General features: G+C 53.0%; 1 protein-coding gene across 2 annotated transcripts; it reads right to left on the bottom strand.

Annotated features, from left to right (window-relative positions):
• Positions 1-2,105: 2,105 nt before the first annotated feature.
• Positions 2,106-8,456, bottom strand: Cdx2 (caudal type homeobox 2). 2 transcript variants are annotated; one of them, XM_090341748.1, is made up of 3 exons: positions 7,851-8,456; positions 4,348-4,514; positions 2,106-2,974 (listed from the first exon to the last, which is right to left on the bottom strand). In XM_090341748.1, exons 1-3 carry the CDS (start codon positions 8,404-8,406, stop codon positions 2,735-2,737), a joined length of 963 nt encoding a protein of 320 aa, XP_090197874.1. In that variant the 5' UTR covers positions 8,407-8,456; the 3' UTR covers positions 2,106-2,734. The 2 variants fall into 2 exon arrangements, with proteins under 2 accessions (XP_090197874.1, XP_090197875.1); XM_090341749.1 differs by having other exon boundaries at positions 4,348-4,493.
• Positions 8,457-14,505: the final 6,049 nt, after the last annotated feature.

Here is a 14,505-nt window from a genome sequence, read left to right as displayed (position 1 = left end):
ATATTGTCAAGTCCCCGCTGGTCCCAGAGCTTGCGCGCCCCCTGGCGTCCGAAGCTGGTCACTGGGCTCCTCCAGGTGCAGGATCCGCGGATGGGGGACTGGGGGCGGGGGAAGGACCTAAATCCTAGCGCAGCGCTAGGGGCCCCGGGAAAGTACTCTCAGCCCCCCGTTCTGGGCCGTCGTGAGCTCAGGCTACGCGGCCCACTCTCGCTCGGTCCCGTGTGTCCCCAGGATGGCTCCGGAGCTGACAGATCTGGCTGGGCTTCGGTAGCGCAGCAGCCTCACTTGGAGGAAGACGAAGATCTGGGTTCTGGCGACCCCCCTCCCCCTCCCCCGGCCGTGGTCCGGGAGGCTGGGCCGGCCCCGCCGGAGCGCGCAGGGTGCTTGCATTTCAGAAAGCAGCGAGCGCCCCTCCCTGGCCCCCAGACCCCGCGCACAGTGGGGGCCCGAGCCCCGGGAAGGGGAAGAACTTGTAATCGTTTGCAGCGGGACAATGCCGACTTTTGAACCTCTAACCACTAAGCAAACAACCCTTGTGCTCTTGCTCCACTGTCCAAACAGGGTTTATTGACAGGCGTTTCACAGCAACGCATAGCAACCGCAACGGTGGCCAGGGGCGGGCGTGTGGGCGCGGCCAGGGCGCGGGGCCTCGCTCCCTCTGGCGGCGCCCGGGGGACGCGGGGGCAGCGGAGATCACCTGGCCCTGAACCGGGAGCTCCCGCCCAGCGGACGCCCACGCCGCTTCCCTCTGCACGGGCAGCCGTCCACCCTGCCCTCCCGCTCCGAGGCTAGGCGCCCGCGGGCGCGGCCCCCGAGCCCAGCGCCTTGCCCAATCCCCCAGCGTGGGACGCCACCCGGAAGGGCCCAGGCGGAGATCAGGGCGGGGCTGCTGCAGGGGGGAGTCGGGGCGCGCCCGGACGCCTCGTGCAATCTCCCAGCCGGGATGGGGTCCCCAGCGGCGCTCTGGGCGCCTCCTTCCTGGGTGGAAGCGCCCGGGCTGTAGTGGGGAGACCCATACAGAGGGCGAGCAGCCCGGTCCCTAGCAATTAGCCGGATAAATAACCAGCCACCACTCTTTGGATCTTCTTATACTGATGCTTGAAGTCTGGCCTGTGGGGGGGGGGAGGGAGGGGGGGAGAGAGTCCCCGCAGGACAGGGAAAGGAGTGCAGACAGAAAGGCGGGGCTTGAGGGGAAATGCCCAGTGATTCAGAGGACTGCATGTATGGGAAATGTCTCCTGGAAGCAGAAACAGGAACTTTACTTCCCAGCTGCATGGAGTTGTGGGGTATACCTGGGAAAGAGGGGGTCAGTGATGGAGTTTGCTTTGCTCGGAGTGGGTTTGATGGAGTGGGTTTGATGGGCCTCGGTAATGAGGCGCTCTCACCACCACCCCCACCTTCTCCTAATTCCGCGGCAGCTGGAAAGCAGCTGACCCTTCAGTTGTGCATTTTGCCCAAAGGCTCTCCTAGGAAAACCACACACATTCCACAATCGGAGGCTGGGACTCCGGGCTTGGGGGCAGGGAAGGTCTCAGAACAAGCTCCTTCAGACTCTGGGGGGTAACATGAGGCTGCCCACATAACCTTCTCTCATCTTTTCTCTCTTGATTTTTTTTTTCTATTTCTAGCTTACAAGCAAAGAAGGTATTTCATTTCTTAAGGGAAAACTAATTCTAGTAAAGAAAAAATCTGGAGAGAAATTACAGAATTTGGAAGGTTCATTTCTTTTTTCTCCTTCTTCTTTAGAAAAAAAAAAGTCAACAGTGTTCAAATTCCCCACCCACCCACCCCCTTCCCTTCACCCTATCCTGTCCCTTATGGATCCAGGCAGAAGGCTATTAAAAGACTAGCTTGGATGTTTCACAGATGGATGGCAGACAGCAGCAGCAGCAGCAACACTCCCCACCTCCCTTCTCCATCAGTCCCAAGATTGTGAAAATGACAGGAAGTCCAGGTTGGCTCTGGCATTTATAGCACTGACATAGATTCAGCCCAGAGGAGCTCTGGTGACAGGCTTTCTAAACAAGCCCCTTAGGAGGGTGGCTTCCATGTCAGGCCTGGAGTCCACACACCTCCCTTCACACCACACACACACACACACACACACACACACACACACACACACACACACACACACACACACCGCAGCCAAGCCTTTCCTGGTCTGAGAAAAGAGAAGAAAGACACAGACCACCTGAGGGTTCTGCAGTCTTTGGTCAGGCAGCTTTCTAGCTGAACAGCCTCTGGCTTCTGCCTTTTAAACCCTGCCTACCCCCAGAGGAAGGAGGGCTGGCTGGTTCTCTCTGGAAGGCAATGAGCAGGAAGCAGCCATCTTGATCCAAGTATTGCTATTCCAGAGTTCATCTCAGATTCAACCAGATGTGCCATCTGTAGATTTTGGAGAAGAGTCAGGGAGCGTAGGAGACTGAAAGCCTGGTCCATATCGCCAGCCTAGGTAACACTTTGGCCAGTACCAAATCAAGTTCCACTGGGCACTTCCTGTACCCTCCTGGCAGAAAGAGTCAGACTGGGGGGAGGAGGGGAGTACAAACTCTGGAAGCTATCTTTCCCATGAGGCCCCAGTCCCCACTTGTCTTTACTCCTAGCCCATTTTTCCTCTGATATCCATGGGTGGGAGGGGAAGGGTCTCTTCGGAAGATTGTAGCAAAGTCCATGCTCTTCCTGGCTCAGCCTGGAATTACTCTTCTGCCCCACAGATCACTGGGGAGGGGGTTCACTGGGTGACAGTGGGGTTTAACACACCCCCAGTTGGCCCCAGAACCCCAGGGACAGGGCCGGACACTGAGCCTTGAAGAGAAGACACGGGACTCAGTGGCTCCTGGATGCTTCTCAGAGGACCTGGCGGAGGCTGTGGAGTTTGAGGGGGAGGGGGAGGGGGCTGCTGCTGCTGCTGTAGTTTCTTCTTATTGATTTTCCTTTCCTTGGCTCTTCGGTTCTGAAACCAAATTTTAACCTAGAAGTGGCAACACAGAAGGTATGGTAATGGTATGAAAGATAAAGACAGTTGCCCCTATATCTCCCTTTCCAATGAAAGGAACACCCCCAACTCTTCTAGAAGCTTTCATCTCCCTAATAGCCAATTTTAGGACACCCCTAACCTGAAAATAATCTTCCTCCTTCCTTGTTCCGGAAGGTTCTTTCCAAGGAACATTTACTGGAAAGGTATAAGAGTCCTCCACTTCCTCCCTCTGCAGAGGTGCCCGTGTTACCTTCACTTCCTGTGACAACCTTTGGCCCCTCACAGCTACACTGAAATGCAATATTGCTCACCTCGGAGTAGAGACCAGGTTTAATGTGGAGCTTCAAGACTGCGAAGTGGTTCTTTTTTGGTTTGTTTTGGTTTTGTTTTGGTTTTTTTCCCTCTACACTATGCAGTGTTCAGGAGCCAAGTGTTGACCTTTCAATTTTAATGAGTTAAGACTGGATCTTTTTATCGTTCTTAGTTTTCCTAGTGCTGAGCACCAAGAGAAGGTTCTATTTTAAAAGTCCTTTCTTATACTTCTGGATTAAAACAACACATCCAGCTTTTTCTAGCACCTCCCAACTCCCTCAAAACAGAAAAAAAAAATCGGTAACACCAGTAAAGACAATCAGAGGTAAAAGGAATCTTTTTAAAAGAAAAAAAGGGGGCTAGGAGTTTGGCCTAGTGGTAGAGTGCTTGCCTAGCATGCACAAAGACCAAGGTTCGATTCCTTGTTACCACATGCATAAAAAAGCTGGAAATGGTGCTGTGACTCAAGTGGCAGAGCTCTAGCCTTGAGAAAGCCCAAGGACAGTTCTCTCAGGCCCTGAGCTCAAGCCAAGAGAGGAGAGAGCGAGAGGAAGGAGAGAGAGAGTGAGAGAAAGAGAGAGGGGGAAGAGAGGAAGAAGGAAGGGGGGGAAAGGAATGGAAGGAGGAAAAGAGGAAGGGAGGGAGAAATAAAAAAAGATAACCATACTATCTAGACACTGGTGGCTCACCCCCTGTAATCTGTAATCCCAGCTACTCAGGAGGCTGAGATCTAAGGGTCACAGTTGAGGAGGAAAGCAATCATACTCTTATCTCCAATTCACCAGCAAAAAGCCAGAGACAAGGGGCTCAAGGGGTAAAACTCCAGCCTTGAACAGAAAAAGCCATGTGAGAGCCCGAAGCTCAAGTCCCAGGACCAACAGAGGAGGGGTGGGGGAGGAAGGGAAGGAAAGGAGAAAGGAGCTTTATATTCAAAAGGCAAATCTCAGATGCTCATTGGCCCTCAGAATTAAGTAGATCCTAGCTTTGACTTCCTAACTCTTCCCTCCAGACCTCCCCCGGGCCATTGCCAGGGGGATGAGCAAGGCAATCCCCACCTGCCTCTCAGACAGTCCCAGTGTGGCGGCCAGCTCAGCCTTCCTCCGGATGGTGATGTAGCGACTGTAGTGAAACTCCTTCTCCAGCTCCAGCCGCTGGTGGTCTGTGTACACGACTCGGTATTTATCTTTCGTCCTGGTTTTCACTGTGGAGGAAGAAGTTTGGTCTAAGTTTTTTTTTTTTTAACCTACAAGGTAACCCATCAGTCATAGGTAATGACAAACCTTCCTAACCCACAGGCCATTTCTCTTCCTCCACCACACTGGGGGGCCAGGGTTTGGCTGGTTCCTGCCAAGTCTGACAGGACCCAAAACACACACACACACACACACACACACACACACACACACACACACACACACGGATCCGGGGAAAGAGAAGAAGGAAAGCTAAGAGAGGCAACTGAACTAACCTCGGTGTTAAGTGCTTTTTTTTTTTTTTAATTAAGGAAACAACAAAACTCTCACGCAGAGAAGACATGCCTCTTCTATAAACCATATATAATACCAGAATGTATTTTAGCACCAAAAAGGGGAGGAAAGAAGCCTGGAGAGTGACTAGAGACCCAGGAATACCCAGAAGAGTAGCGTACTCTCATAACAACAGCTGGAGTTGAGGGTGTAGTGTGTATGGGGGGGGGGACTACTTTTTTTTTTAACTAGAAGTGGAAAAGGGGTGTGGGTACAGGTTCCCTCAAGTCACCTGAATTATCCCTCCTTCCACATCAGCTTCCTTCAGTGTTTTCTTTTCTGACAGGTGCAAAATCCTTCCTGCTTAGTGATTTTATTTTTACCTGATGAACCAGTTGAGCCTTGGGTATCTTTCTTTCTTTCTTTCTTTCTTTCTTTCTTTCTTTCTTTCTTTCTTTCTTTCTTTTTTCATTTATTTGGGCTTTGAAACTAAAAAAAGAAAAGACATCCTATCCAGACTAGCGACCTATGATGGTGTGATTAAGTCCACTATTAAACCTTGGATTAATTGTTTTATTGGAGGGCCTTGACACATAAATAGCATCGCTGCTGCTGGTGCAGGCCGTGGCCTGGGTCTTCGTGGAACCTGTTAGGTCAACGCTTTGCAGGCGGTGTTCTCCCTGGGACTCTATGCCAAGCCAGGGGTGACCCAGCAGATAAACAGGTTGAGTGGCCCAGAGTCCCCAGTCCCACAGGAAGATCTAAAGAGGCTGGGACTGGCCTGGAGGTGTTTAATGCCTGGCAGGCGAGACTTTGTTCAGGTAAAAACCCTTTGCAAATCACAACAAAAGCGTCCTGGGAAGATACAGACCGGATCACAGGGCGCTCCCCTACAGCCTCTGAAAGGGGAACACAGCCACAAACAATGCCGGACAAGGCGATCTTATCAAAGAAAAGCCTTTTCAATGCCTTAATAACAACGGCATTCTGTTTGAATTACCACTACTGAGCAAATGGCGGCCTGGGCTTTCATCCCCCACCCCACCAGGCGCATTAACATAAACACAGCCCGGCAGGCGCATTTGAATGGAGCTTGGGCTTCGACCTCGGGTTGGCCCAGAAAGTGAGAACTACCCGGCGCCCCGAGCTCTCTACGTGGTGGGTGAGATCACACACGTTTCCCCTTGAAGTCTACTTGCTGCAGCCCCTGGCACTGCCCCTGGCACTGAGAGTAGAGGACAGAGCCGACTCAGGAGTCTATGTGGACTCGTGGAGTGCAATCTGGGGAGCAGGCGCCCCAAGAGTGGTGCACCCCTCGGGGTGCTTTCGATCGGTCAGCGTCCCAGGCAAACTGTGTGTGTGGGTGCAGTGACCGGGATCTGAGGTGCCTTGAACCACCCCCTCAGGAGTTTGGAGGCGCCCCGCACCCTCTGGGAACCAAGAAGGGAGGCTGAAAAGGAGGGATGAGAGGGACTTGTCAGAATTCATTATTGACTGCGAAAGTCACCACCCTCTTTCCGGGCCCTAAAAAAAGAGACAATGGCTGGGCTGGGAAGGTGTATATCAAAGCGGGCCGGGCCGCGGACCCTCCTCCCGCCCCCTGACAGATGACGCTGCGCAGAGGAGCCGGGCGGGCAGCCTCTGCACATTAACATCACAAGGGCGCCGGGCTCCGACCGCGGCCGTGCCACCTCGGCGCGGGACATCACAGCCTCCTCTCTCTCATCTGCTGACCCCGCGGCCAGGGCTCTGGCAGCTCCGGGCCCCTCCCCCCCACACCTGACCCCAGCCCCGCCACCACTTTCTCCCGACACGCATAAGGTCTTCTCCAGGCCACCGGCCATCCCCTGCCAAGGGCGCCCCAGGCAGGCTGCGTGGAAGGACGGTTTCCGGGGTGGGGGGCCCGCTTTGGTGGGGGCGATTTTGGTGTCCTGCTGGGACGAGGTTGATGTCGTGTCCTCTTAGGGAAACGATCCAACCCAAGCTCTGAGACCCACCCGCGGCCTTCGGGTCCCACCCGGAGGCTCCCGGCATGTGCGCAGTGACGCAGAAGCCCAAGGCCAGAGACAGCTCCCAACCGGCGCCCTGATTTATACGGTTGTAATTGGCTATAAACATCGGCCAAGCGGCTATAACTTCCATGCCGCCGGATTGGGCCAGCGAGGGGCAAAGCGAGCGAAGCGGAAGCCCGAGAAAGGGCTGGCCGGAGTAGCCTTCGTGGCTGGGCTCTCCTGGGGTACCTACAATGCCCAGGACGCTGGATCCTCCCGCCTGCAAGCCTAGGGGTCTTCACGGAAACATCTACAGTCTTGCAAACAGAGACCAGACACAGACAGGACAGACAGGACACACACACACACACACACACACACACACACACACACACACACACACACGAGAAATGACCCCATCTGGAGAAGAAGTAGCTGGTAGGGCAGTTTTCTCTCCCATGGCTTCTGGACCCCGCAGCCTTCCAGCTTTTGTTGGCCCCCAAAACATAAAACCTCCCTGGCCAATCAAAAAAAAAAAGTGCTGGGCGCCCCTCTTCCCTCTCAGCCTCTCTCCCCCTCCAGTGCCACCCCTTCCTTCAAGAGGCTCGGATGGCCTAACCGAGCCCCAGCACAGCCTCACCACCCCCAAACCTTCAGATAACCCCTGATTGGTTTTTTTTTTTTGGGGGGGTAGGCTCACATGGGAAAGGAAAGCGTGAGAAACCATGTAGCCCCGACCCCCGGGGGAACGGCGCGGCGGGAGCGGGCGGAGGGGAGGCGGAGGGCGCCACGGGCCCCTCTGGGCCGACTTAGCCCAGAGCTTCCCATCGCCTGTCCCGAAGTGGCGAAGGAGAATCGGAGGGGAGGAGGAAACTGAGCCTGGGAGGGCAACACGCCTCCCCCCCACTCACACATTCATTCGTGGGGGCTGTCACAGGTGAAGCCCCCGGTGAAGTCTCCCCCCGTCCGCCCCTCCTGGCTCGGAGCTCGCCGTGGCCCCGCGATGCCCGGGTGGAGCGGCGGCGGCTGCGGGGCCGCCCGCGGCCGCTCGGCGACTTCCCCGGAGAGGGAGCCCGCGGCGGGGCGCGGCCGTCGCCTTACCTTGGCTCCCGAGGGACGGCTGCGCCGGCTTCCGCATCCACTCGCAAAGGTTCCGCCGCTGGCCGCTGGGGGACAGTTGTTCCGCCGCTGCTGGGGCGGCGGGCCCGGGAGGGCCGGCGGGATTGAGCGATTGCAGCAATCCCGAGGCGCAGGAAGGCGCGGCGGCCGGATGGTGCGGGTGATGGTGCGGGTGGTGGTGCGGGTGGTGGTGAGGGTGGTAATCGGCGGGGCTGCTGTAGCCCATGGCGGCGGCCGGAGAGCCCCCATTGAGGCCGTGGGCCACCGCGTTGGCTGCCGCCGCGGCTCCCCCCGGCGCGTAGCCGTTCCAGTCCTCTCGGAGCGGGGCGCCGTACGCAGCCGGCCACGACGGCCCCGGGGACTGCGCGCTGTCCAAGTTGGCCGCCGCCGCCGCCGCGGCCGCCACGTGGTAACCACCGTAGTCCGGGTACTGCGGGGGGCTGACGAAGTTCTGCGGTGCCAGGTTGAGGCCGCCGGAGTGGCGCACGGAGCTGGGGTACATGCTCACGTCCTTGTCCAGGAGGTAGCTCACGTACATGGTGGCGAGGGACCGACAGCACACTTCACCATTGCTGCCTGGGGACCAACGCTGAAGATTGGGGGGTGGAGGGCGAAGGAATGTAAAGAGGGGGGGAGATCAAGAAGCAGAGAGGGTGGCTGCGCCCCAGCCCGCCGGTGCTCCGCTGGCTCCTGGCTGCGCTTCTGCCTCCGAGGCGGTCCCTCCCTCTGACCTGCCTCCTCTTTCTTCCTTCTTTCCTCCCTCCTCCTTCCCACTCCGCGGTAGAGGCGGGGAAGACCCGCCACAGGCTGCCGAGCGGAGTCCCAAGCTGGCGGGCCTTACGTGATTAACGAGTGTTTACAAGTCTCTATTAGTAATGACACAGACACCAATAGCTGGAGACGTCGAGGCGCAGCGCGCACTGGCGCACAACCCCTGGAAACACGATTTGCATTTTAAAAGATAAGGGGGTGGGGTGGGGGAGCTCGCGAGGAGGCAGTGACTTGATCTCAGCTAAATATTCAAACCTTTATTGTGAGGAGCTTCCTCCTTCCAAGCTGGGTGCACTTTAACCTCCAATCACAGGTTCAAAGAATGAAATCAAGAGACTTGCAAAAGCCTGAGGGGTGGGGGGAAGAAAGCTATCTTGGTGGGAATCTGGGCTTAGAGACCCAAGCTGTCCTGTTTATGCATTCGAAGGGAAGGGGGCGGGCAAGAAACTTGGGTCCCAAAGGGGGAGAAAAAGAAAGAAAGGCATTGCTTTGATGAGGACATTTCTGACCAACCTGGGAGGTGACGACCGGAGCTCTAAGACCAGAGCCCATTGCTTCTGGCTCTGTGCTCGAGGCAGGGCGGCTAGGGCAGCCGTTCCCCAAACTGCAGCCATCGCCACTCGACTCTTTTCTCCCTTTTGCAGAAGATAAAACTATGACGCTCTAGCTAGCTTCAGGCTGCGTCCCCAAATCTATCCTACAACCTAGATTTGAGTTACATTAATGCATTTTATGAAGGAGAAAAGGAAAGAACAGAAAATCTTAACGATGAAACCGAAGAGCCTGTGGTAGAAAGTCGAGGCATTGGTCACACGAAAGTAGAAATTGGAGAGGAGCCTGAAGTCCTTAGCATGTGAATCACTTTCTGTCTTTTCAGGTAGAAGTTACTTACATGCTGTGTTCAGTTCAGCAATTCAGGAAACTGCACTTGTGTGTGTATTATACTTAGATGTATTATACTTAGATGTAAGTCCCAAAAGAAATCAAGGAAACGGAGTGTAGAATTTCTGACAGCGCTAGTAGGTGTTTATGTCTTCCAGCATGCCTGCGTCTTCAAAGGACCGTCTCCTTTACAAAGTAGAATGTTCTCCAATGAAAGTTAAGTTGCTTTTCATCTCCAAGGAATGAGAAGGACATTCCCCCCCCCCCGACTCGCATTAATAATTGCTCATGTAAAGTTCTTTGAGGGCACAGGCTGAAGAAAAAAAGAACGGTTGGGTTTTGGAGACCTGTGTCCAAAGGGTCCAGAATTGGACGTGCCATTGTGCAGACTGGAACGGGGAATCCAGTATTGGCAACTACCCCAACAGAAGCATAGACTGTAAAACCAGGCCCCTGTGTTAGCCCATTTCCACAGTCTTGGGAGAAAACCTAAGCTAGCCATTTGCCTCTTCTTTCGGATCCAGTGTGAGGGGTTGCATTCACATCGAGCATATAACTGCCTCACTCTAAAGGGCAGTCTGACTGTGTGGTCATTCCTATAACCCAACCCAAGGGAGCAAGCAATGGACCTTCCTAGAGATCCGCAAGCACTCCTTTGCACATTTGTCATCATCCCCTTCATTCTGTTACCTCTAGATCACTTTCTCAAATCCTTTATCTCACATCTCTCAGGATTGGGGACATAGCTTCTTCATTTTACAGGTGACACCCACTAAGCAGCCCAATGCAGATAGACCAAAGCATTTACCAGAACTAGAACTAGCCTGGGGCTGTATGAACCCAAGCTGTCTGGTGCCTTCAATCCTTTGTGTTTTGAGAGTAAGAATTGGGGGTAGGGGGTTGTCTGGTGATGCAAGAGTTTAGGAGTTGTACCGCCAAGAGGCAAAGGGAACCCTACTGGCTTTCCTATAAGCTATCCCATCTCCCAAGAAATAAACTTGGAAATAAGTTGCAAACCCATTATGAGAGCTAAATCACTAAGGAAAGGGCAAAAAGGGAGAGGGGCACTTAATGTCTGGCAGCGAGGTAATATGGGGGGGTCATGTGGCAGGTAAGGCAAGCTTTCTATCTAGCAAACGTCTTTCTCCTCTTCCTGAGACACAGTCCCCATTTCCGACCCATCCCTTAGAGCCCCCCCCCCCCCGCTCCCCCTCCCCAGGCTTGAGCTCTGGAAGCCCAGGCTGTGCTTTAGTCTGGGTTTTTGGAATGCTAGCATTCTTTGAAACAATTGCTTTATTAGGGACAGCCATTCCCTGGGCTCTGTGGTGGCCGCTTCCTGAGTTTTTATGGCTCAGGCTGTCAGCCACTGGCTAATTGTCCCCATTTTCCAGCTGTGTCACTGTGCTCTGCCCAGAAAAAAGGGTTCCAGCCTGCACACTGGCTTGCCTGCAGAGTGGCCCTGGCCACTCTGCCTCTGAACCAGTTGGTCAAATGGAGCCCCAGAGCTGGCTAACTGAGACTGGTTTGGGGTGCTTGAACCTGAGAAAGGAAGTGATGGTGGAAAACAATTGGTTTTCCTTATTGTAAAAACAGGCCTCCAGGAAATGAAGGAGGAGGCGAGAAAGGATAACAGAAGTGGTGAATATGATCAAAGCACATTATATGACTGCATATCTTAATGAAAACCAATCAGTTGCCAGGGCACTGGTGGCTCAAGCCCGTAATCTTAGCTACTGAGAAGGCTGAGATCTGAGGATCATGGTTCAAAGCCAATCTGGGCAAGAAAGTCCTTGAGACTCTATCTCCAGTTAGCCACCAGAAAACTGAAGTAGTGCTGTGGCTCAAACTGGGAGAACAAAAAGCTCAGGGACAGTGCCCAGGTCCTGAGTTCAAGTTTCAGAACCACAAAAAATACCAACCAACAAACCATCAGTTTATACAATTAATACAAACAACAACAGAAAAACAAACAAAAACCCCAGAAATCTTCCTGGCAGTAGAGTGAAAGGTCTGTGCTGTTTGGGGAAGGGACAGGGAATAGTAAATGATGTTTTTGGACAAGCTCCTTAGAGAGAAGCTGAAAAGGGAATGAGCTGACACTTCTGACTTCCTTAGAAGGAGGCAGTCAGGAAATGATCCCAGGTGTCTTTTCATCTCGGCAGCCTTGGCAGGGTGGCAAAAGACTAGGCCCCTGCCTATTCTCTAGAAGCTGCCTCTGGACTGAAGCAGTCCTTTCAAGCCCCAAGTGCAGGCCCAGGTCTGGATACAGAGAAATCTTCACTATAGACCCAGACAGGACTCTCTTACCCTTGAGCCCAAGGTGCTTAGCAGTTTTCTCAGAAGCATTTTGGCCTGAGCTAAAAAAGCTTTAGAAGAACCAGGATGGACATCTCCAATCCTGACTGTAGAAGCTGCCTTCCTGCAGTGTATCTTGATGTCTCTCCCCAGCCTGATTCAGAGCCAGAGAAGTTTGCAGGGTTTTGCTGTGAGAGAGGCAATATTGCTAGGGTAGGCTCGAGACTGGAATGAGGCTGGGATTCCAACTATCTAATGCCAACCTTTTAAGGGCAGGAGAGAGTGGAAAGAAGGAGATCCAGTAAATAAAGCACCGTGGCTGCCTGATTCAGTTATCAAAGGGATGATGTCTCTTTGTTGCACAGTAGAGAGGCCATCCCACATTCCTTGAAGAGGGTCCTAGCTTCCAGGTTCCTAGCTGTTGGGCTGGGCTGGGGCTGCCTGGGTAGGCTGGAGGCTGCCGGAAGGGGCAGGCTGCTCTGGCAGGCAGATGAGACACTCCTTAAATCCATAGATCATTGACGCAGCTCCCTCCCTGCTCAAAGGTCCCCAATGTTTGCTCCAGGTGAGGAGACCCTGCTCTGCCCCACAGTTGTGAGTCTTGGAAACTGGGGATTATGTGACCCACCTAACCCAGAGAAAGCTGACCCCACCCACTTTAGCATGAAAGTCCAGCGTGTGTGTGTGTGTGTGTGTGTGTGTGTGTGTGTTGTAATAGTAGTAGTAGAGCTTGAGCTCAGAGCCTGGGTACAATCTGTTAGCTTTTTTGCTCCAGGCTGGGATTCTACGCCTTACACTACAGCTCTACTTCTGGCTTTTTGGTGGTTAATTGGACCTAAGAGTTTCACACAGTTTCTTGTCTAGACAAGCTTTGACCCAAGATCCTTAGATCTCAGCCTACTCAGTAGCTAGGATAATATACATGAAACATCGGCATCCTGCTATTTGTCCACATAAACAACCCTCCCGCAAACCCTCTTCTTGCTCCTGGAACCGTCACTCTGTAATGACAGAGATCTATCCCCAGGGTCACTAAGGAAGAGTGAGAAGGAAAACTACATTTTCAAATGAAATTATTCAGATTAGTAGTCCATTGGGCTGTGGAAAAAAATGTGCAATCACTACTTAATGTGGAGTTCAGAGAATCTTTCAGCCATTCCACTCAATGGGCAACCCACTCACACAAAGAAAGGTTCAATAATGGATGAGTTGACCCCGATACCCCTCCCCTGCCACCACCACTCTGCTAACATCCCAGGGAGGAAGATCAATACCACTGTCCTTTCTGCCAAGCCTCCCAAGAGTCCACCACCTGTCCAGTCCCTCAAGTCACAATGGAGTCCATCCTGAACAGCTCAGAGGAGCCGCAGCTGCCCACAGCTGCTCTGGCTTCATTGGCAGAAACAGATGTGGCCATGTCTAGCCAGTGAAGAATGTTTTCCTCCCAAGTCCTCTGGGAGTTTGACTCTCTAGATCTTGAGAAGGAAAGGTTTCCAGATCCATAGGAAACCATTGTGGACTGAGTTTGCCACTGAGGCTGAGATGCAAGAGCACAGAAGGAAGCACATCGGTACCATGCCCCTCACCCAGGGGCTGCCCAGATTTCTGATCCAAGGCAGGAAATACTCCAGCTCCTCCTTTGGCTTTTTTTTTTTTTGCCAGTCCTGGGCTTGAGCTCAGGGCCTGAGCACTGTCCTTGGACTTTCTCAAGGCTAGAGCTCTACCACTTGAGCCTCAGCACCACTTCCGGCTTTTTTTCTATATATGTGGTACCGAGGAATTGAACCCAGGTCTTCATGCATGCTAGGCAAGTACTTTAACCACTAGGCCAAACCCCAGGCCCCTCCTTTGGATTTTCTATGCAAAATATACTCCTCATATGTTCCTCACACTCAGGAGGATCAAAGAAAATTACGAGAGAGAGAGAGAGAGAGAGAGAGAGAGAGAGAGAGAGAGAGAGAGAGAGAGAGAGAGAGAGAGAGAGAGAGAGAGAGAGAAAGAGAGAGAGAGAGAGGAAAAAGAATAAAGTTTAGGCATAAAAATTAGTTTTGCAGCCAGGTACCTATATGCTCATACCTGTAATCCTAGCTAATCAGGAGGCTGAGATCTGAGAATCACAAGTTGAGGCCATCTTTGTTTGTGAGATGCTTACTTCCAATTAACCACCAAAAAGTGGAGTCAGGTCTCAACTGGTAGTATCAAAAAGCAAGAAAGCTCAAGAATAGTGCTCAGGCCCTGTATTCAAGCCCCAGTATTGGCACACACACACACACACACACACACACACACACACACACACACACACCCAGAGGCACAGAGGCACATGCACATTAAAGAAATTGGTTTCACTCATTGAGTGAAAGTCATGCAAATAAATAGTAGTTGCCCATTTTCCTCCTTTGTTCTGAAATTAGGGTGCATGGACACATTGAATACTGCACTCTAATTCTTTGTGATAGGATGAGCAGAGACAGTGGTTGTAATCCCAGGAGGGAAGCACAGGGCGGGGGGGGGTCTCCCCTCCCCCTGAAAGTCAGGAGCTTCGACTTCCACTCCCAGGAAACTTACTGATGCCAGAGAGGAGACTGATTCCCAGTCAGTCACCAGCCAAACATAACTACAAGGCTTCCACTTGGGCCTTCAATGAACATTTGTTCGCTCACCATTGTCTTGTGTCTCGAATGACCTT

The sequence above is a fragment of the Megascapheus bottae genome, chromosome 11 (genome assembly GCF_031878675.1).
Source record: "Megascapheus bottae isolate mThoBot1 chromosome 11, mThoBot2.hap1, whole genome shotgun sequence".
Classification (NCBI taxonomy): Eukaryota; Metazoa; Chordata; class Mammalia; order Rodentia; family Geomyidae; genus Megascapheus; species Megascapheus bottae.
Note: the sequence above shows the minus strand (reverse complement) of the source record. Positions and strands in the feature narration are given on the sequence as shown.